The following is a 22,388-nucleotide window of genomic DNA, read 5'->3' on the forward strand; positions in this document are numbered from 1 at the left end:
TTAAATCCGTATTTAAATTTTTTAATGTAAAAATTCCCCCAAAGCCTTTACATAATCTAAAAATGCATTACTAATTAACAAAAAACACCAAAATATGATTGATCGAACATTCGTTCAACAATATTTGATGCACAGTGGACTATGTGGACAAAATATAAATATTTTTGTCCACATAGTTCGTTGTAGGCGACTGTGCATCGAGACAAAAAAAAATGTCTTTAAAGACAGAAAATTAAAAAGTTGCGCTAACGATTTTAATGAGTTTCATTGATAGAACAGGAAAAGTATGATTTCCCCTCGAATATCCGTTGATTTTTTTTTTTTTTTGGTATTACTAAATTGTTTATGCCTGTTTGGATTTTTAATTGTAAGACCTCGACGGATGTGTTCAGTTATCACACTCGACGACGTTTTTATTTCGTCGACCCTTGAAATATTGCATCTGCTGTCTTTCTAAAGCTCTCTAACAGCATAAATGTGGCATTTTTTCCCTTGCATTAATTTCCAACGATACTTTTTTAAAAAAATTTAATTTTTCTGAAGCATTTTAAATAGTCGACGCCGAGCAAAATTTATCATCTGGTTGTTATTCCCATTTATGGGTAATGTTTATGTATTTAAAACATCCACTGATTTGATATATTTATTGAATTTTCTTTGCTTCAATTTTATAGTTTGGTGGATTTAGAATCGCTTATAGTAGATTTGAAGTGGTGGGAGTTTACCGTAGTTGCCGTTTTCCCGTAATAGAAGTTTAAGAAAAGGCTCTTCTGCTGTCTTTCCTATTACAGAACGTCAGAATGTCTGAAGATAACTACACTTTACGTAAGAAATACACAGTGTTTAAAGTCTCTTAATATAAAAACTTTCTTTACTCTTAAATATTGAAATCAGTTTTACTGATATTTTTTTTTTGATAAATGAGGGAGGTGGTTGAATGAAATTTAAATTTAGCAAGGCAACATTTTCATGTTAAAACCTTGAATTTTCAAATAAAATTAATAAAAAAAATAAAAAAAAGAAACTATCTATCTTATACCGGTATTTAATTTTTATGCTATGTTTGTAATAGACGTGTAATTAATAATTTCTCCTAATCTTCTGCCAGTATTTAATTCTTATGTTATGCATATCATAAAAGTGTAAGCTTTATAGTTCTTATAAATCTTATGCCTCTATCTAAGTCAAAATATTGATGTAACTTGATTAAACTTAGTGAATATCTTTGCTGGTACGCCAAGAACTATACGTGGTCGACCTATTCACCTATCTTCTGATCCAAAAGGAAAAAATATCTTATATTGTCAAGGAAACAGTATTATCATTCGTGATGTTGAAGTAAGAAGTCTGTCTACTACTTTATACATATATCTAAGTGTAATATTAAATTTATGAAGTCCAACATTTCAATACCAATCTAAATATTTTTATGACAATTATTGTCAGTATAACAGAGTAATAACAATTTTGTTTTTTAACATTAGATATATACCCTTTCTTATAAATTTTTTATAATCTTAACGTGTTTAAGTTTTGCTTTTAGAATCCTAAAATAGCTGATGTTTATACACAGCATGCTAAAGACACCACAAGTGCTGCTTACTCACCTAGTGGATTTTATATATGTTCTGCAGGTTAGTTGTAAAAGTTACTTTTGTTGCTATAAAACATATAAAAACATGTAAAACAATAGTAAGAGGGTTTACTGAAAGTTTCTGTAATTTGGGATTTTGTTGATCACTTGTTTAATTCAATTTTGTTTTCAAAATCTTTCTAGAAATATACTTTAAAACTTAAGGTCCATATAAAAAAAGAATCTTTTGGATTATAGATGTTACTGGTAAAGTGAGGATTTGGGACACAGTTAACAAAGAGCATATTCTTAAGTATGAATACCCTGCTCTTGGGGGCCCAATTAAAGATATTGCATGGACTGAAGATAGTAAACGAATTGCTGTTTGTGGTGAAGGAAGAGAAAAGTAAATTTAAAACTTTTGAATTGTTCATCCAACGTCCATTTTTTAACATCTTTTTTAATAAACATCTTGAGGAAAAACTAGCTTTTGTAATATTAAATTTTTTTACTTTATTATTATTTTTTTTTTTTATCATGAAAAAAAAAAAAAAAAAAAATTGAAAAGTTTTCAAAGTAAATGCAGCCAAAATATCTTTCATTAAATATGTACTTCACATTTTGTTATATTTCCACTAGGTTTTTAATTTTAAAAATCACGTTAAAGAATATGTTTTAGGAAATTTCAATATAGTTTTCAAAAAGAATATATATATTATAGTTTAAATATTCGATTTATGAAATAAGTTTGCTCAGTTTTTGTTTGTTTATACAGGGCAGCCCATATTTTTATGTGGGACACTGGAACATCAGTTGGTGAATTAACAGGACCTTTGAAAGCTTGCAATAATATCAGTATTAAACAAACAAGACCATACCGACTTGTTGTTTCATCTGAAGATTATTCTACTTGCTACTATGAAGGTCCTCCTTTTAAATTGAAGACTCAATTTCGCGTAAGCTTTATTTAAGTTTAGTTGTGTGTTATAATGGCTAATCTTATCTACTTTTATCCTAATTTCGCGTAAGCTTTATTTAAGTTTAGTTATGTGTTATAATGGCAAATCTTATCTACTTTTATCCTAATTTCGCGTAAGCTTTACTTAAGTTTAGTTATGTGTTATAATGGTTAATCTTATCTACTTTTATCCTAATTTCACGTAAGCTTTATTTAAGTTTAGTTGTGTGTTTACATGGCTAATCTTATCTACTTTTATCCTAATTTTTTTTTTTTTTTAGGAGCATACAAGTTTTGCAAATTGTGTTCGTTTTTCACCTGATGGAAATAAGTTTGTTAGTGCTGGTTCTGATGGCAGGGTATATATTTTTTATGAAAAATTACATTTGTAAAATGCATTTGTTAAAAAAAAAATTTCAAAAAGTTTAGTAAGTTTTCAAGGTGCTTTATAAACTTTTATTCTATCTTGATAAAAATGTTTTTGTAGCAAGTGAATTTTTTTTTTTAATTTTGGTAATGAAAAATGTAAAATTAAATTTAGTGTTTTGTTCATGATGGAAAAACCGGGGATCTTCTAGGGGAGATTTGCAGTACACAACAAAAAATACACAATGGAGGGATTTATGGGGTAATTTTCTGAAACCCAAAGCAATATAAATAAAAGTTTATTTTTCTAATTAAAAAAATGTGCAATTGGAAAAAAAGGCAATATTTATTATTATATTTATAATATTATATTGTTAGATTAGCTGGAGCCCTGACAGCAAAATGTTGATGACATGTTCAGCTGATAAAACCGTGAAAATATGGAATATGGAGGAAAATAATGGTCTTTCTAGTAAAGAAGTAGCGTAAGTTTGAACATAGCATCCTAGTCCAAGAGAATTTTTCAAGCTCTGTTTATACACCTTGCCAAAACTCATTCTCGCAAAATACAACAATCTGAAGTTATTGTTAGGTTATGAGTTTTTATTATTGAAATGATTGATTCCTGTTATTCTGAAATTCCTATAATTTTAAATACAACTAGAATGACACTCTAGTGATATGATGATTTAAATATTAAATTCAACTTCTGAAAACATAATCATTTTAATAGTTGCTTTGTAGACTGTATAAATAAGTTCTTTCAAATTTTGCCTGTGTTATCAATTTTTTTCAAATTTTACCCTATGTGTTATTTATCAAGTTTGAAATGTGAGTTATTTAGTCTTCAGTTGGAACAATATACAAATTTTTCTAAACAAAACATGTTTCTTTGCAGCTTGTTTGAGATGGGAAAAACTATAGATGACATGCAAGTTGGCTGCTTGTGGGTTGGAGACAATTTGATTAGTGTCTCACTAAGTGGAAACATTAATTATTTAGACATAAAAAATCCCTCTGAGCCTAAACGAGTTGTAAAGGTATTTTAATGACTAGTATATTTAGAAAAACTATCTGCTTTACTAAATATCTTTTAACAACTTTAATAGTTTTTCGGTTTTATTTTCAGGGTCACAACAAAGCCATTGTTGCATCTTGTCTAAATGAAGATAAAACAATATTGTTTACTGCAAGTTTTGAGGGCTTAACCTATATCTTTTCTTACTTTACTTTTTTTAGTAGATTCTCAGCTTTGGATATAGCAGTTATGTATTTTACTAGTTGGAAAAAAGTTCAATTACTTGTATCTTCAAGCACTTAAATAATGTTTGCATGTTTTTTTTGTTTTTTTTAATTCATTACATGAAAATATATGCTACAAACAACCTCTAGCAGCATAAACAGATTTTTTTTTTTCAGTATGAAAAAAAGTGTTTGACAAACTTTTGAAATACCTCTCCCTTCATCCTGATTTTATAGAATTTCTCCTGTCTCCTGCATTTGATGTAAACTAAAGAAGTTTTTTTTCTATGAAATGTTAATCTAACACTTTTGCTTTTGTGAAAATGTTCAATTCTTAAATTTTAATTTTTTTATTTTTGTATGATTTTTAGCAGAAACTCAATTAAGCAAATATATAATATAATAATATAATATATATTATATATAATGTAGTAATATAATATAAAAAGGTTTCTTTAACAACCATGTACGCTTTTGGGATTTGGCTACAGGTGTTGCAGATTATGTTCAGGGTGAAGCCCACAAGAATCAGGTGATGTACATGGATTGTAAACATGATACTATTGTCACTTGTGGTATGGATGATACTGTTCGTTTCATATCAGCATCTGAAAAGAAATACAGGTTTTTTTAAGCATATTGAGATTTTGAATTTGTTTTTCTTTATCAAGGTTTTCTGTAACAAATCTCTTTTGTTTTTACAGCAATAATGTTGTTACATTGAACTCTCAACCACGAGGATGTGCAATTGGAAACCTTGGATTAAGTGTTGTAGTTTGCGTTAACTCGGTAAATTCACTATCACTTTCATGAAAGGTTATGAACAGTTTACCACTAAACAATTTGATTACATCTATGGGAAATATATATAAGGAAATATCTATGCATAATAAAGACTGCCCAGAATGATAATGACCCATGTGGTTTTTGAAATATTGAAAGAACCACTTGAATTTGAGCTGAAAAATTTGCTTTAAAGCAAATTTATCTCCAAGTACAGTAAAGCTTTTAGAAAACATCATCTTCAAGCTGATCACAATATTTTCTCAATTTAGTGTGGGCACCTCACATGAGCTTTTGGATAACGTTTGTAAAATTTTGTGATGCCATACCCCAAATTTGGCGTAAAAGATTGATGTGTGCTGCAATTTTACCTTTCTCATGCAGTTTTTTTTCATTTTTGCAAAAAATTTTTTGTTAAAAAATTTTTTTAGTTGGACAATTTTTTTTTAGTCAGACAAACTTGTGACATGTTTGCTGGATTCGTTTTTTTTTTTCATCCAATATAATGTACTTTGATTTCCCTGTAGCTTTTCTTTTAGCAGTTTTCAGCCGTGTTTTTGGATTTTGCTGTATTTCTTCCAGGAAATTTCTGATTCATGTATGTCTTGTAGTCAAATCTCTTTTTTACTTCTTGGATTGTCAACTTGGAAACACCGGTTTTTTTTTCAAAATCTTGAATGGAGTACTCTGTATTTCTATTGGTCCCTCTGATCACTTTCTGACCTCTTCCTCAGTTTCTCAACTTTATTTAAAATCCACAACCTTTACTCCATCATTTGATGATATGACTGACAGTTTTCCTTTGAACTTTATACTTTTTTTGCTAGAAAATTTTAATTAGAATATTATGATTTTTAAATCACATGTCTAAAATAAATTTCTCACTTCTACTTGCGAATACATTTTCTTTGTTTATGATCAATTTTTTTTAATAATTTTTTAATTTTATATTTATCTCCCTTTAAAATAATATAACTACCTTTATATTATTTTAAAGGAAGAAAAATATAAATAAAAAAATGATCAAAATTGATTAAGTGGTTCTCAAAATATTTCAAAAACTCCATGGGTAATTATTATACAAAAAACATGGTGCTTTATATACTTACTATATATTATATATAATAAGTATACGAAGCATCATCATGTGTTTGTGTGTATGTGTGTGTATATGTTTATATACTTAGATTAATATATTTATATTTATAATCTGGGAATCTAGATCATTGTTATTCAAGATGGTAAAGTAGTTCATAAGTATATGTCACTTCCTTTCGATCCTACTAGTGTAACAATTAGCTCTGATCTTGCCAAAGTTGCAGTTGGCACTGAGGAGGTAAGATTTTTCTTATCCTGTTAAAATGAACTAATGTTTGTTGAATTAAAGAATTGTTACCACTTTTAGGCCTACGAAATTGTTTCTAGATATTCATTTTTAGTCAAAAGTTGTTATCTACAACATTGAAGGAAATGAACTAAAGGAGTTTTCTGATTTACCCACTAATGGTAATGTGACAGGTGTTCAATTTTCTCCTGATAGCCAGTTTCTTGCAATTTGTACTGGAAAGAAGCAAGTTAAAATAGTTCGAACCTCTGATTTCAAGGTTAGTTATATTCAACAGCTCTTGTAACTAAGACTGTTACTATTTTATTATTCTTCCACTTTAAATTCTTTAGACAGAAATTGGTAACTGGGCTTCACACTCTGGAAAAGTTAACTCTATCGATTGGACTCCTAACTCCCTTTTCTTAGCATCCGCTGGTATTGATGGAGCAGTTTATGTTTGGGACATTACTAAAGGTGATAAAAGCACTTCAATTAGAGGTAAGAATTAAGGGTATTATGCAAATAATTTTTTTTGACTCAATTCAGAAATTTTATCGAATCTTTATTATCATTATTATTATTGTTGTTGTTATCATTATTATTATTATTATTATTATTATTATTATTATTATTATTATTATTATTATTATTATTATTATTATTATTATTATTATTATTATTATTATTATTATCATTATTATTATTATAAATATTATTATATTTGTTATTAGGTGCACACTCTCAGTCTGTGGATGTCACTTCAGTGCGATGGTCGGGAAACAATACATTGCTTACATGCGGACGTCAGGATTGTTGTATCCGCCAGTGGAATATAAGTCACTGATTAACTGACAGCAAATTGCTTTAAAATCTGTTTTGTAGTTTATATTTTTACCACAAGATTTTTGTAAAGTGAATAATCCTAAGCTTAATTCGCGACTTTTTTTCTGTCAGTTTTTACATTTCTATTACATTTCATATTGTTGTCAATTTTCAAAATTTTCTGTTCACTTTCATAACTCTATTTCAGACTTTTTTTTTTTTAACCTGAATAAAAATATGGAACTTCAACTTTCTTCTTTCTTTTGTGTGTAAATATTTTCAAGGAATATTTTAGGCTTTCTAAAGTTTAACAAGGTATTCCTTGTGATTTCGTGTTTTTCAAGGGTTTTACAAATTTCAAAAAGGAAGATTTTTTTTGTAAGTTTTTGAACGTTTAAAAGTTGATCAGAAAGCTGAAAATTATTTAAAATATAAAATTTTTTCAAAGTTTGCGTTTAAAGGTAACAGTAGTAAACTTTGCAGAAATTTTTGGGCGTTATTGAAAATCCTGATTTAAATAATGAATCAGGTGATGACAGTTTTTGATGAAAAAATTACGATTTATTGTGCTTGCTCAAACCCAGCTAAGTTTGATGTTTATCTCGTCGCGCCATGTTTTTTTATCTGGAAAACCACCTTTAAGTTTAGAAATATCACACATGTAACAATTAAGGAAATTACTCAAAAAATGTAATGAGAAAAACGTGCAACAAGATTACTATAAAATAGCGCAAGTTATCGCAAGACTGAAACAATTGTTACGTTAAGAAATGTTTTAATTCGCCTGTTTCCTCAAGAGAAAATGTCGCATTAAAATTGGAAATCTTGTCTCACTGTTGTCAATGATCATTATGAACTAATTTATCTTATCCTGAACATGTTCCAATCATTGCAGTAAAATTTAATGTTAATAAAGCCAAAAATGTTAATTTTAAGAATCTTGTGGAAAACTAGATAAAACAGGCTTACACACACGCATACAATTTTACCTATTAAAACGTATAGAACTCTGTTCGATATCATTTAGTCAGTACACACCCAATCATTAGCAAGTGCCAAACGCATTTTTTCGTGGGTACCGTACTTAGCGCGTCAAACTGAAAAATAGAATATACAACAAATCTCACGTAGCTATTCAACTTATTCAAAGTTCATTTATTAAAAACGCTGATCAAAATAAACTTTTAAAATAAAAAACCATGGAATCATCTGCTCTTAACTCTCAAAATGTAAGTTTTTTGTATATGCATTTTATCTATCTGATTCTATCTTGTTCACTCAGCACCTGGAATGATGTACATACTTATTGCTAATTAAAGCATTTTATAGTTAAATGTTAAAGAAGTCCAATAGCTTTAATACCAGCCAGTGTACAGAAAATCTTTATCGAATTTTAATTTCTATAGGTATAGGTATATAGCAAAAACCATTAAAAGGATGAACTGGTGAGCTTGTTCATAAATGGCATTTAGAAAAGATTTTCTCTATACTTTTTTTTGTGACTTTGCTCCTTATTGCTGCTTCAAATAAGCTATAACTTTTGACACTATTTTTAAACTCTTTTGTTGTTGTTTTTTTCTTGTATATATATATATATATATATATATATATATATATATATATATATATATATATATATATATATATATATATATATATATATATATTTAAATGTAATTATTAATGTTATTTAAATATATTTACAATGAGATAATAATTGTAAAAGAAAAATAAGTTGTAATCTAAATTTTAATTTTACTGATAAATGGTTTGGCATATGAACACATACTTTGAAATCTGAAAAGTCAGTATTCAGTAAACTAAATATTTTTCTCTTTTTATTATTATAGCCATGGCCGCCAAGAGGGGGGGTGGACAGGGAAGATTCCCAGGGCCCCGTGTTAATGCAAATAATTTTTTAAAGTAATTCTTAAAAGATTTAAATAGTTTTGACTTTTAAAAGATTTAATTAACTTTTATTTTTAATTTTCAATGAACAGAGCACACTTCTTTTGGTCCTGGGATCTATAATTATTCATAATGAGGGCCCCTTAAGAAAACTTCCCCGGTGCCCGAAATTTCTCTCGGCTACTATGATTATAGCTGAAAATTTTAAACGAAATATTTGTACATAAGTTCAAATAAATCCCAAGTTGTTACTCTCTTGTACATGTTTACAGTGTATATATAGATGTCAATAGTTGTTCTTCACCTTTTATTTTTGATAAAATATATTTACCAAGTTTTTTAGTATATAGCTCGTGTGACCTGATAGAGTTGATATAAATCTTATCTAATTAAAACTAGTTATAAAGATTATAAAATGTTTTTTAAAGATACTTTAATTTTTGTTTGTTAAATTTAATAAAAATGAATAAACATTAAATATTTTAACATTTCCATCAAATATAAACAAAAATAAGTCTAAATAAAGAAACATAGTTAATCAAAATATGATAATGTAATGATAAAAAAGCATTAATATCTTTTCTTGTGATTTAACATACTATTTTTAAAAATATTTAGGGAATGCTGGTTTCTGAAAATACTGAGCTTGAGGTCCCATCTGATGATATGATTGAAAGTATCCAAGAAAATGGAGTAAATGAAAGCTTACATGCTAGTCGTAAAGCACGTCCTACCCCAGAATCCATCGCAATGGATCGTGGAATTCAAAATATTGCACGAAAAGCTCATAAAAATAGTAAAGGTGATGATAAAAAGTTAGGTATGTTGTATTATCTGGGTTTTTTTTAATGTCCTAGCATTCTTTTGTACAACTCTTACAATTTTAGATAATTTATAACATGTGCAAGTAATAATTTAGTTGTCTTATATATAAACTATACACACAGGTTGACAGTCTACTTGATGGATTTTTCCTTATTTTAAAGTATTTTAATAATTTCTTTTACTTCACCAGGAAAAATTTTTTTGTTCCTCTGCCTGTATTTCGTGCGTCATTAGCTCTATACATAGATAACCACTTATCAGGAGTTTTACACTTTCCTATATCATTTTTGAAAAATAAGGTAGATATTATAAGGTAGATATTATAAGGTAGATAAGATAAAGCTAATAAGATATAAGGTTAAAGTGGAATAAAATTTAATTCCATTTTTTTATATATCCAAGAAAGAAAAACTTTTTTTTTCCAGTTGATCTTTTGGTGCATGTATTTGATAGTTTGGATACTCCCGAAAAGAAAATGGAAGCATTGGCAAGGAAATATGTTCAATTAGTATGTTTTTTTTTGTACTTTAATTTATACCTTTAATTAACTTAATTGATACATTTTTTTGATTTAGGATTTTTAATTTTATTTAAATTTTACAGGCAGCTGATCATAAGTCAACAGAACAAAAAGTGGAAGAGCTGGAAACAAAACATTTAAAGGTTGAAAAACATTTAAATTTATGCTTTGACATTTTTCAAGTTTTTAATTTTGTAGGTTTAAGCTATCAGTTTTTATTTCATACTTTAAAGTACGATTCTTTATATCATTCAAAAATTTGAATTTTTTTTTAATGTTGTTTTCATTGGCTATTTATAAAACCTTAAGTAAAAATACATGGATTAAGCCAATCATTCCAGAGTGAAAATCAAATTTGAAAAGTGTGGTTCAAGTATTATGTAAGCTATAATTGTAAATGAATCTCCTTTAAAATCTTCAAGATTATGTATTCCATTTAAAGGTGAAAAAAGAGAGAGACTACTTACAATCTGAGTACAACAAACTTATGATAGCAAAAGGAAAATTGGAAAGTTTATGTCGTGAACTACAAAAGCATAATAAGCAGATAAAAGAAGAAACACAACGTCGTGCCGAAGAAGAAGAACGGAAGCGAAAAGAACTATCTCAAAAATTTCAATCAACAATTAGTGACATAACATCACAAATGGCTGATAATCACAAACGAAACCAACAACTAAAGCAAGATAATAATGAGTGCGTAATTTTTCATTTTGTTGTTGTTTCTGAAGTACCTTGTTAACCTCAATTTTTATATTGTTATTCAAAAAAATTGGTAAACTATCATTTTTGAAAGTCTGTTTGTTTTACATAGTCTTTTTTGTTTGCCTTATTTAGCCTTGCTCAGAAGTTGAAAGGATTGGTAGAGCAATATGAAGTGCGGGAGCAGGTTGATGCTTGCTTTACACTGTTATATTTAAAAGAATTGTGTTTTTTTGTTTGCTTTTTGTTTTTTGCAAGACTTTGTTATTATTACCTCATTGTACCTTCAATGGTACAAATACTGAAAATTCAATTTCCCTGCCCTTGCCATTTCTGTCACTTTCATTTCATTCTTTTTTGTATGAAAAGTTATACTTTTTCAAATATAAGATGTTAATGTTTTTTACAAAAATTATCTAGCATATAGAAAAAGTGTTAAAAGCAAAACAATTAGAGCTGCAATTATGTGAAGCTAAACTCCAACAACAAAATCTTGTGGTCCAGGAGGAAATGGAGAGCCATCTTAAAGAGAAGCACACTGTGAGAAATAACTTTTTCAAACTGCAGTTTATTTCATCAGTTTTAATTTTCAAGTTTTTTTTTATCAAGCATTAACTTTTTTTTATCATCTTTAGGTTCTAGAAGAATCTTTGAATTATAAAAAGAAATGCGAAGAACTTCTTCAACAAGAAGCTGAACTTAGAGCTCAGGTAAACAGGTTTTATTTTTAAAATCTCACTCAGAAAGAGTGTTGTGGCCTCAAAAAGTAGTAGAAGAAAAGAATATTAAATGACAGCAACAGCCATTTACATTCTTTTTCTTCAAATATATGAATTATTTTAATAAAACTAAAGAGATTTTTTCATTTTCTATCTTTTCTTTTTAGTTATCTTTGTATACTGAAAAATTTGAAGAGTTTCAGACAACGTTGACAAAAAGCAACGAAGTTTTCGCGACATTTAAAAAAGATATGGATACTGTAAATTTTTCTTTTTTTTTCTCTGTTAAACTCTTTAAATTGTTGGAAAAGGGAGGGAGGGGGGGATATCTTTCAGCTGAAACACTTGTGTTTTTTATTTGACATAAATTTTTTTTTTTTCTTTTGTAATGCTTCATATTGATGATAAACATTTTTTAGATGACAAAAACAATTCGAAAGCTTGAAAAAGAATCAAACATGTGGAGAAGCCGTTGGGAGAACACAAACCACTCTTTACTACAGATGGTAGAGGAAGTATGTTCAAACTAAAATTCGATTTTCCTTTAAATTTTTGCATAGACAATTAAGTCGAAAATAAGGACGACGGAAACGGATTTTATTTTACTTAATTGTTTACAGCGTACTCAAAACCAAACTACTATAACGAAAATGAAGACAAAGGTGGAAAAGCTAGAAAAATTATGCAGAGCTCTTCAATCTGAAAGAAAAACCTTAAGCAAGCAACTAGAGAACGGAAAGGTAAAACTGGCCATTACTGTTAAAGCTCAAAAAAGTTATAAATTAGGAATAGATGTGTGTGTGTGCGCGCGCGCGTGTCTCAGAAATTATTTTTGCTAAATTTTGTATTCGACATGTATTAGGCCCTTGCTCTAGCATTCTCAGCGTGTTATGGTACTTTAAAATGCATCAGTTTGGCGTGCAACCGCGAATTCGTGCTAATGTGCTCAATTCAGAAAATTTTAAACTCAATTTTATTTACTTCATCCGCGATTTATTAGTTGTGAAAACGTAATTAGGATGTTTTTGTAGCGCATTTGGTTGGGTCACTAAAACTTGATATTTCTAATTTTGTTAATGCTTAGTTTCAAATACAGGTCTCGGTAAATGAGACGTTCTTTACATTTACTAAGGGAGGATTGTTAATTTTTGGAGCGAATTTTTTCGTAAAAAAGAAATTGTAGAAAGGAGTGGGAAAAAGTTGCGAAGTTGTTGTAGACACGATTTGCGTAAAAAAATGGAAAAGGTTGAAACTCCATTAATATTTTTTATTAACTAAAAAAAAAATTAATTTATTATTACTACTCATTTGGACAGTCAAATATTGCTTTAAATTTTATGATCCGAGCACGAGGATGGCACGAGGACACAGTTGCATGCCGAATGGTTTAACAAAGTTCAAAAGAAATAGTTAAAAAGAAAGTGTAAATAGAGTCTTAAGTAATGTAATTCAGACACCAGAATTTCAGATATCAATATCTATTCCTCTAATAAAATTATTTTAATTTTGAAAGATGATTTATATTTGTAAAAAAAAAACGCTCTAGGATGACATTGAGGCCTCCTCTTCGCCTGAACCTATATCAGATATAAGCGATCCTCATGTAAGCAGTACAACTCCGTCACCCGATTTACTGTTACAACAGAAGGCTGATACGTGTCATGCCGTAGAGGCTGGTAAACAACAATACGATGAGTCCCTTGGCGTCGAGTCAACGATTGACACAAAGCAGCCGGTAAACGATGCAGATAAACCTGTTTCTCCTGTTATCGAATAATGAATGCATAGCCTGATGAGTGAAAATTTTAACAAGTTTGGTGTAAAATGTATTTGTATAAAAAATTTTTTAGCATAAAACAAAAATTCTTATTTTCTTGTGTTACTTGTCCTATCACACTAAATATTCCTTAAATGCTGTCACACTGGAAAATATAAACGTATACAAAAAAAATATTCTTTTTTTTTTTTTTTTCTCTTTTTTTTTCTTGTAAGTCTCTTCTTACACTACACAATTGAAAGTTTTAAAAATATTCCTTCAATGTCGTTACAAAAATGTAAGCGTTTGCAAAAAAAACCAAACGTCTTAAAATAATTTAAAAACACAAAAACATATTTCACCCCAATTGCTTTGCTTTTTTCGGATGAGTTTTTTTTAGTTCTTCTGGAAACACAAATATGGCTAGGCAATTGAAAGATTGAATTTTCGGTGAGTGAAAAGTTCAATGTAAATCCATCTAAATTATGGTTTTAAGTTTATATATATATATATATTTTGTTCCTGCTGAGCCTTAAGTATTCAACAATTAGTATTATTTAGGTAGTTAATATGAATTACATAAGTTAACATGAATTAACATGAATTACATAAGTTAACATGAATTAACACTGACTGCTTAAACATGTTCAATTACTTTGGAGATAATTAAAATTCTCGAAGATTGAAATGGGTTTAAAAAGGGCGGATTTGCATCGAAATATAACTTCTGGCAATAGGCGGGTATAAATAATATGTGAATCGAACGTCTCTTATCGCAAAAAATAAATAATAGCGTTTTCCTCACCCAGTGGCGAAGATTATGTAAATAGTATATGGTTATATACTCTGTCCTTCTGATAAATTTGAAAAACTTTTTCTTCGGACGCTAAAAAACCAAAATAAAGATCCACAAAATAATTTTTTTTTTTTTTGTTCGTAAATGAAATGATTGAAAAAACGAAATGAATTATTTATTACAAAATACAAGAGCAGATTGCAAATTTGAGTTATAAGAAATCTGAACCATAGATATTATGTTAGGTCCGGGAGAATGTCACGAAAAAAAAAAAAAATACTGTTGCTCATAAAAATGCATGCTAAGCGTGTTGCTTAAGAAAGCAATTTACAATCTTTCTCAACTCCTGAGCTCTAGCTTTCGGAGATTTAATAGTATTGTTTTTAAAGTTTTTAAAGCTGTCCTGTTAAAAACTTAACCCCCAGAGTATGGTTTTTTTTTTTGAAGGTTTAATATAAGACAAACTTGATAAGCGTTTTCTGATAACTTACCTACAACATTTGCGCAACGCAACTTTTACTGACAAAATACTCATGCTGTCATCAGGTAAGAGAAAATCAGTCACAAGACTAAAACACTAACCTCTGTAGTTTGATACATTTTGCTTTTATATTGACCATTAAGAATTTAGAAAATATTGTTGACAAGTTATCAAAAAAATATAAAATCTTTTCGCACATCCCTCTACATTATACATTACTATAGCCACTATTATAATTGAGATATTAATATTGATTATTGCTGTTATTGATATTTCCCACCTAATTTTACTTTGAAAGGTTTAGAGAATGCGCAAAAGACCCTGGCTGAACGTTTACGTCCGACCTATTTCCTACATTTTTCTCTTTTTGACTTTGTCAGTAACTTTTCTCGCGTTTTGCACTACAAATTGGTACTTTGAAAAAAAAAGTCTAGGTGCGCGATATTTTGGTATATGGACAATATGTATGGACGCTTCTATAAAAAACTGTACCTTCTTACCTAATTATTCACGAAGTGCAAATAGCGAATGTGAGTTAACCGTTTGTTACTTATTACTCTTCTTTTTCTTCTTTTTCTTAAATATATTACTGTACTCTTTCGTATTCTACATCATCGTGTCTAATTTTTGTTCTTTAATTATCTTCTTTCACCAAATTATTGCATTTTTTTATTTTTATGTTAAGCTCGGTTGACGGCAACTCGTGCTTTGTTTTCGATGTCATTAATGCACTTGGTAGGAGCAATTGGTTACCCACCTTTCTTTAAGCAAATGTCTAACGGTGTCCTCAATATTGGTTTTATGGCTTTTCTTTCATTAGTATCAGGTATGTCACAATTTAGGTACGCAAATCCTTTAATAAAGTTTTGTAGAAATTTTCAACACGTATTTCGATTGAAGATTTAGTTTCATCAGCCCCATCACAAGATTGTCACAAAAGTTTCTTTGTACTTTAGGATTGTTCTCTCTAATCTCAATGGCAATAATGACCTACGAGATTAATTGTTACAAGTTCCTATCGTATGGTTACTCGTATTTTTTGGGCTGGATTGGTACAAGTCTGTCCTTTGTTGCTGCTAGTCTTGTATATATAGCTTCAAAAGATAACAGCTATGCAGAAGCTGTATATTGATTGACTATTTCCTTGTGTAACTAGCTTAACTTAACAATAGAAATGTTTGAAACAAGAACGTTCCCAAGATGCTTCTTTTTGTCGACGTAAATAGCGTTAAATAACACCAAAATTTTTTTTTTTTTGTCATTTTTATTTTTTTCAAAACTTTTATAATGTTGAAGAAAACTTGTCTTTTAAAGAAAGTTTTACTTATATTTTTTAGATGTTGTTTTTTATGCTTTCATTACAGATTTTTTTAAAGAGTTAATTTTAGAGTTAGTTTAAACTTTTTTTTTTTCTAATTCTAAAATAATAAAGATCTTTTTGAAGTATCAAAACTATTGTCGTCTGAATATCTCGCTCTGAAAGAATATATTCAACTAAGTTTGGTATGATTGGGTTTATCACATACCATAATACAAATCGGACAAGAACATTGATTTGTTGTCTTGTTAGAAATTATCATGAATAGCTAACAATACAATTGATCAACAAGGTTAAATCTCACTCATCACTGTCGCTACAAGTGTGACCAGATATTTTATTGAGAAGCAGTTTGCTCATAGTTTTGTCGCTACAAGTGTGACCAGATATTTTATTGAGAAGCAGTTTGCTCATAGTTTTGTTGCTACAAGTGTGACCAGATATTTTATTGAGAAGCAGTTTGCTTATAGTTTTGTTACACCAACCAAAAAAATAAATAAAAAAATAATCTTACTTCTGGTTAATGAGTTATCTTCTTAGTTTCAAGCAGAAATTTCATAATGATTTCGATAAAAACAATAATTCCAAAAAAACTTTTATAAAAAACTGCCATATGAACCAATGATATATCGAGTGTTTGTAGTAAACATATGACACATGTAAAGAGGGGCTTGTTTTAGTTTTGTCACGTGTTATTAAACGTCACGTGTGATGCTTGTTCGTGTCAAATATTTATCTGATTGAAATCAACATGGACGTAAAAGAGATGGACGTGCAACTCATTGTTTTACATCAAAGAGGCCGCAGAAATTAGTGAGCCATGCGAGTTTCCGACAAACTCTAAATTTTCACCCGTTAACAAAAAAAACTACTAAAATGGCTGCCCACAGTTTTAAAACAGAAACTCTGATCACGTGGTATTAATTTAAACTTTTATAGCATTTGTTTAATAAGACACCAACAGATTTTAACATTTTTTCAAGATGGACATTTTTTAAACTTTTTTTCGTGTAAACCAAGCCCGTCAATGATAAAATAGACCTGTAAGGATAATTTTAAAATGACTAAAAAAAGTACTGCGAACTATAAAAAAGCTTAAATAAATTTTTTTGTCAAGATCTGCTTTCATTCAATTCCTTGGTTCTCCATTCACCAGCTTTAATCTTGTGTATTTTTTTAGTATTTTTTCCGATATGTCGCCATTTTTTGCCTCAACTTCTCTATAAGCTCCATAATATATATTCCACTATGCATTATTTTTTTAGTAGGTGTATTTTCTAATGGGCTTTTTTATAATTCATTTGATAATGCAAAACCTTTTAAAAAGTTATTCAAATTGATAATTATCTTGCAAAATGCGGCCAGATATTTGATGCTTTCGTTTTTCATATTTCATATGTTATTTCATGTCATAAAAAGCTCATAATAACAATTTTTTTTTAGTCAAATAAAAATTAGTTTACATATAGCTGGTAAATCATATTATGTCAATATTAAATAGTTATTTTTGCTGTTTGGTAAAAATTGGCTTTGCTAAATTCTTTAAAACTGTGACAAATTATTTTTTTCTTTATTGTATTTACATTTAATTTAGCTTGGTGTTAGGTACAGTGAAAATTCACTGTACCTAAGAAAGCGTTTTTTGCTAAATACAGTGAAAATTCACTGTACCTAAAGGGGCGTTTTTCGCTAAATACAGTGAAAATTCACTGTGCCTAACGAAGCATTTTTGATAGATACAGTGAAAACTCACTGTACAGTGAAAGTTCACGGTATTTATCAGAAAAGTTTGGTGTTACGTACAGTGAAAATTAACATGGAGATTTATAAAAATAATATTAAAAGTGTTGCTATTTTGAAAGTTAAGGGCGTAATGCTCATCGAAGCTAAGTAACATAAAAATTCACTCCCGTGAAAAACCAAAAAACAGAAACCCAAGAAATAATTTATTAATAAAACTTTATAACAAAGGTACATATTAATGAACCCAGAGAGGGAGTTGTTAATAGAATGGAACTAATTAAGGAATATATTTTTGTAAATGAATTGTCGGGGATATTTTTTTACCGTATATATATATATATATATATATATATATATATATATATATATATTAGTTTTGTTGCAGGAGTCCATTAAATACTTTTTAATAAAATTTTGATGTTCACAATAATGATGATGCACACTTGTGGCAATGTTTGCAATTATTTTTGGCGCACTTAAGCCATTTGCACTTATGTCAGACAGTGCAACTGCATCGCACTTATACCAGTTCGCACTTGTGCCGATTTCTGCAAATTCTTATGGCGCACTTATGCTAGTTTGCAGTAATGATAGGTTTTGCAACTGCTTCAGATTTAGACCAGTTCGCACTTATTAAGCGTACCCATAAACAAATAACAGACAATGTCTGAGACATTGTTAAATAAACTTTGCAATGGTTTCAAAGTATTTGTTGAAAAGTAAACTATAAAATCTGATTGAAAGAGCAAACCTATTGGCAACACTTAAAAATAAAAATAAAATTCAACTTTAAACCAAATACTATAGCAAAATCTTTTATCTTGACTTTTAGTGATTAATTAGAGGCTGTGAGTTGCAGTAATGAAACTAAATAATAGTCGTTTTTAACAATAGACACCAGCGGGAAGGTAAGTCAAGCTGTCCATCAACTTAAAAACATCACAACAATAACAACACAATGATTACTTCCAATAATACCACATAGCACCAGATATTTGACTTCCTCGTATAAATCTTGGATAAGCATCATAAAGATTTTGGATAAGTAAATGTACAGAGAATTCGAGTGGATAGTTTCTGGGGATCTTAAATTATTTTCTATGATACTTGGACAGCAAGGTGGTTACACAAAATTTCCTTATTTTTTGTGTGAATATGATAGCCGTGATAAAGCTAAACATTGGAACCAGAAAGTGTGGCCAAAAAGAACATTGAATGTTGGAGAGAAAAACGTGCACTTTGAATTTTTGGTTGATCCTAAAAAGGTTCTTCTACCACCGCTCCATATCAAACTTGGCATGATGAAGCAGTTTGTGAAGATGGTAAGACATTAAAACACCTTTCAAGCAAATTTCCTGGTATGTCTGAAGCAAAGCTGAAGGAGAGAGTTTTTGTTGGTTCATTTGTAAGTTATTCGAGAGTTATTGTTGGTCAGTACATTCATAGGCTAATGGAAGATAACAACTTCAAAAACATGACGAACTATATTGAGAGGTCAGCATGGAATTCTTTTAAAGATGTAGTTACGAAGTTTACAGGGAATCAGAAGGACTTGGACTTTAAAAATATAGTAGAAAATATGTTGTGCAATTTAAAAAAATTTGGGATGCTCAATGAGTATAAAACTCCATTTTTTGAACTCCTATTTGGATTATATCCTGGAAAATCTTGGTGCAGTAAGTGAAGAGCAAGCTGGGAGGTTTCACCATGATATCAAAGAAATGGAGAGAAGGTATCAAGGTCTATTTGATACAAATATGATGGGCAACTACTAATGGATGCTGCATAAGAAAAATGTAAAGTCCCACAAGAGAAAAAGCACTTAACAAAGCTTCGAAACTAAAAAAAAAACAGATTTTATAAAGATTTATAGTTGTATATAATGTAAATAAAATATTTTATGACTTAAAATTAATTAAATTTGTATAATTTTATGATTTTTGCCGACCTGTGTAATCAAGAGTTCACTCATTCAAAAGTTAAATTTGCGCAATTACTATATTATTTCATTATATTACCTAATTTTTACTTTTGTTACTAATATTACTCAAAACAGTTAATTCCTAATTGTTATAAAAGTATGTACACAGGTGGGATTAACGATTATCTAAAATATTACATATCTGGCTATATCTAGATATTCGATGGCTATATATGTTGCATATCCGGTTATACTATGATTCCTGATACGGGATTATCCGGATATCATATCCGGTACACCCCTAATAAATAGCTACCACAAAAACAGCTATAGTTCCATTAATGCTTTCTAAAATGATAAATCCTCATTACAGAGGACATAAAGTGTTGCAAAATAAGGTTTTAAAGAGTTAAAAATGTATACAAAAAAGGAGAAGTCACCACTTATAAAAACTACAAATCAAATTACCTGCTTTGTTTGATACTGCAGTTGCTGATGTAGCAATCGTTGTTGGGGTTGTTGAATAACATTGTGTAGTTTTAAGTAAACAACATACATTGAAGATATTATAACTTCCGTTTTAGAAATCAGTTTGTAGTTTTCAATTCATAGATCTTTATGGTTTCCAATATTTTTAACATAATGTAATGTTGAATATTGGGAATAATAAAGATATAACAAACTTTAAGCCTTGTACTTCGTAATGATAAAAATGCAACTTTTATCTATGCCAGGCTAATTCGTAACTAAATTAAAGAAAATAGTTGATTTTAGAAATCTTTACAACATTGATAAAACTAATAGTTACACATTACTTATTTCCATGAGGTATATTATCATGAGTTTTCCAATAAATAAAAACTAACAAGAAATCTCCAACATAAACTTCACGTTGATTGACTTTATGAAAAGGTATAAAATCAAAAACAACTAAGTTAGCTGCACAGTTAAGAAATCACTTTACACAACAAACTTAAAAACTGTAATTCTTATAAGCGATACCATAATGTAACTGGATAGAGTGTGTCAAAGCACTTTACAAATTTAAAACTGAATGCAACAAACCATGAATGGAATGAGCTAAATCTTATCGAAAATAGGCTTATGAGAAGTTTAAATAAAAGTGAAAAATTATGTGCATATCACAAGTTCATCAATGGTATCGAGTGGAAACCATCTAAAAAGTGTGGGCATCCTAATCAAAACAAACAAAAGCACCAACTACACGCTCAGTTCCCGTAACCTTGTTAACAACAGTATTTAAAATGTATAAAATAAATCTTCCCATTGGCACTGTTATGTGTCATTCTCATTTAAACGAAGTGCGAAATTACAACAAAGGCACTCCTAATCTACCAGAACATAACCAAGATTTAGATGATTTTGATCAGGACTATATCCCAGAAGAGATTGTTATTCATGAGAATTTTTTAAACCCAAGTAGTGAATCTAATGTGAAACTATCTAAACATTTGGATGTAAGCCCAGTACGATTTCAAATAAATAAAACATCAGTAGGTATGCTTAGCGAAGATACTAAGAAATACCTAAAGCAAAAACATCAACATATATACACTATTGTATATGTGTGTACTATACATAGTCTATGTACATAGACTATGTATAGTATACACATATACAATAGTGTATACTGTCATATTATATACAGTATACACTATTGTATATACAGTACTGTACTGCAGTATATATATATATATATATATATATATATATATATATATATATATATATATATATATATATATATATATATATATATATATATACAAATGAGTGTACACTCATATATATAAATAAAATATATATAAATACAATAGTATTGATAACACCAGTAATAATAAGGTAATCTGTGACGATTACTGTGACAGTACTGTATTGCAGTACACTCGAGTGTACTACAATACAGTACTGTCACAGTAATCGTCACAGCTTACCTTATTATTACTGGTGTTGTCAATACTATAATTATTTTTTATTATTATTATATTGGGCTCACCTACAACCATATATAACATCAAGAGGAATACAACAAATCTGGGAACCTTCCTTTACTTTTTTATTGTTATGTTCAACTTTTTCTTTTGAATCAATTTTAACGGGGTGAAAATTTAGTCTACAATATTCATTAACAGACTTTTCTGCTTCATCAAAATCTTTATAATTCTTTATGAAAATATCCTCCATTTTTTAGTCGTTTTAACTCTTATTAAAACTCTTAACCTTTCTTTCTACAAAAACTTTATTCTAAAATAAACTCGTTGTTTTAAGCATGCGCACTTAGCAAAATGAAAGTAAATTTTCAAAAATATTCTAAAAATAGATTTTCACTGTACCTATCAAAAAACGCATCCTTAGGTACAGTGAATTTTCACTGTACTTATAATTAACGTTTAATTTATGTATGCGTTATTTATCCTTAACTGTAAATATTTCTGTTATTAAACATAAAAAAAAAAAAAAATTCTATAATATTCATCAACTGGAAGTCTACAGCAATATAATCGATGGAGTTGTTCCCTGGAAACCATTGTGCTCTAGGTAACTACAAAAGTAGTTGAAATTTTGAACTATTTATTATATCTCTAGTTATACATGTACTAAACTAGT

General features: G+C 28.9%; 3 protein-coding genes and 1 long non-coding RNA gene across 5 annotated transcripts; 3 read left to right on the forward strand and 1 right to left on the reverse strand.

Annotated features, from left to right (window-relative positions):
• Positions 1-420: 420 nt before the first annotated feature.
• On the forward strand, positions 421-7,320 carry LOC145202070 (actin-interacting protein 1-like). The gene is made up of 17 exons (XM_090082613.1): positions 421-602; positions 689-825; positions 1,217-1,338; positions 1,544-1,634; positions 1,832-1,979; positions 2,349-2,529; positions 2,813-2,890; positions 3,073-3,159; positions 3,276-3,382; positions 3,796-3,937; positions 4,027-4,108; positions 4,610-4,763; positions 4,844-4,928; positions 6,145-6,258; positions 6,362-6,526; positions 6,600-6,747; positions 6,981-7,320. Exons 2-17 carry the CDS (start codon positions 801-803, stop codon positions 7,091-7,093), a joined length of 1,842 nt encoding a protein of 613 aa, XP_089938739.1. The 5' UTR covers positions 421-602; positions 689-800; the 3' UTR covers positions 7,094-7,320.
• A 528-nt stretch (positions 7,321-7,848) lies between these two features.
• Positions 7,849-13,608, forward strand: LOC145202607 (beta-taxilin-like). The gene is made up of 12 exons (XM_090082614.1): positions 7,849-8,300; positions 9,598-9,799; positions 10,230-10,312; positions 10,408-10,467; positions 10,767-11,020; positions 11,162-11,213; positions 11,447-11,566; positions 11,662-11,736; positions 11,913-12,005; positions 12,165-12,260; positions 12,366-12,485; positions 13,292-13,608. Exons 1-12 carry the CDS (start codon positions 8,271-8,273, stop codon positions 13,520-13,522), a joined length of 1,416 nt encoding a protein of 471 aa, XP_089938740.1. The 5' UTR covers positions 7,849-8,270; the 3' UTR covers positions 13,523-13,608.
• A 1,133-nt stretch (positions 13,609-14,741) lies between these two features.
• On the forward strand, positions 14,742-16,047 carry LOC145180259 (uncharacterized). 2 transcript variants are annotated; one of them, XM_080055117.2, is made up of 4 exons: positions 14,742-14,843; positions 15,077-15,308; positions 15,464-15,604; positions 15,735-16,046. In XM_080055117.2, exons 2-4 carry the CDS (start codon positions 15,086-15,088, stop codon positions 15,908-15,910), a joined length of 540 nt encoding a protein of 179 aa, XP_079911243.2. In that variant the 5' UTR covers positions 14,742-14,843; positions 15,077-15,085; the 3' UTR covers positions 15,911-16,046. The 2 variants fall into 2 exon arrangements, with proteins under 2 accessions (XP_079911243.2, XP_079911244.2); XM_080055118.2 differs by having other exon boundaries at positions 14,745-14,843; positions 15,083-15,308; positions 15,735-16,047.
• A 2,178-nt stretch (positions 16,048-18,225) lies between these two features.
• On the reverse strand, positions 18,226-22,026 carry LOC149890607 (uncharacterized). The gene is made up of 2 exons (XR_016450936.1): positions 21,778-22,026; positions 18,226-20,506 (listed from the first exon to the last, which is right to left on the reverse strand). It is a non-coding gene; the product is annotated as an uncharacterized LOC149890607 (long non-coding RNA).
• Between the last annotated feature and the right edge of the window lie 362 nt (positions 22,027-22,388).

This window comes from Hydra viridissima, unplaced genomic scaffold (genome assembly GCF_058129835.1).
Source record: "Hydra viridissima isolate aposymbiotic clone 2 unplaced genomic scaffold, HvirCarnegie_v1 scaffold_3, whole genome shotgun sequence".
Lineage (NCBI taxonomy): Eukaryota > Metazoa > Cnidaria > Hydrozoa > Anthoathecata > Hydridae > Hydra > Hydra viridissima.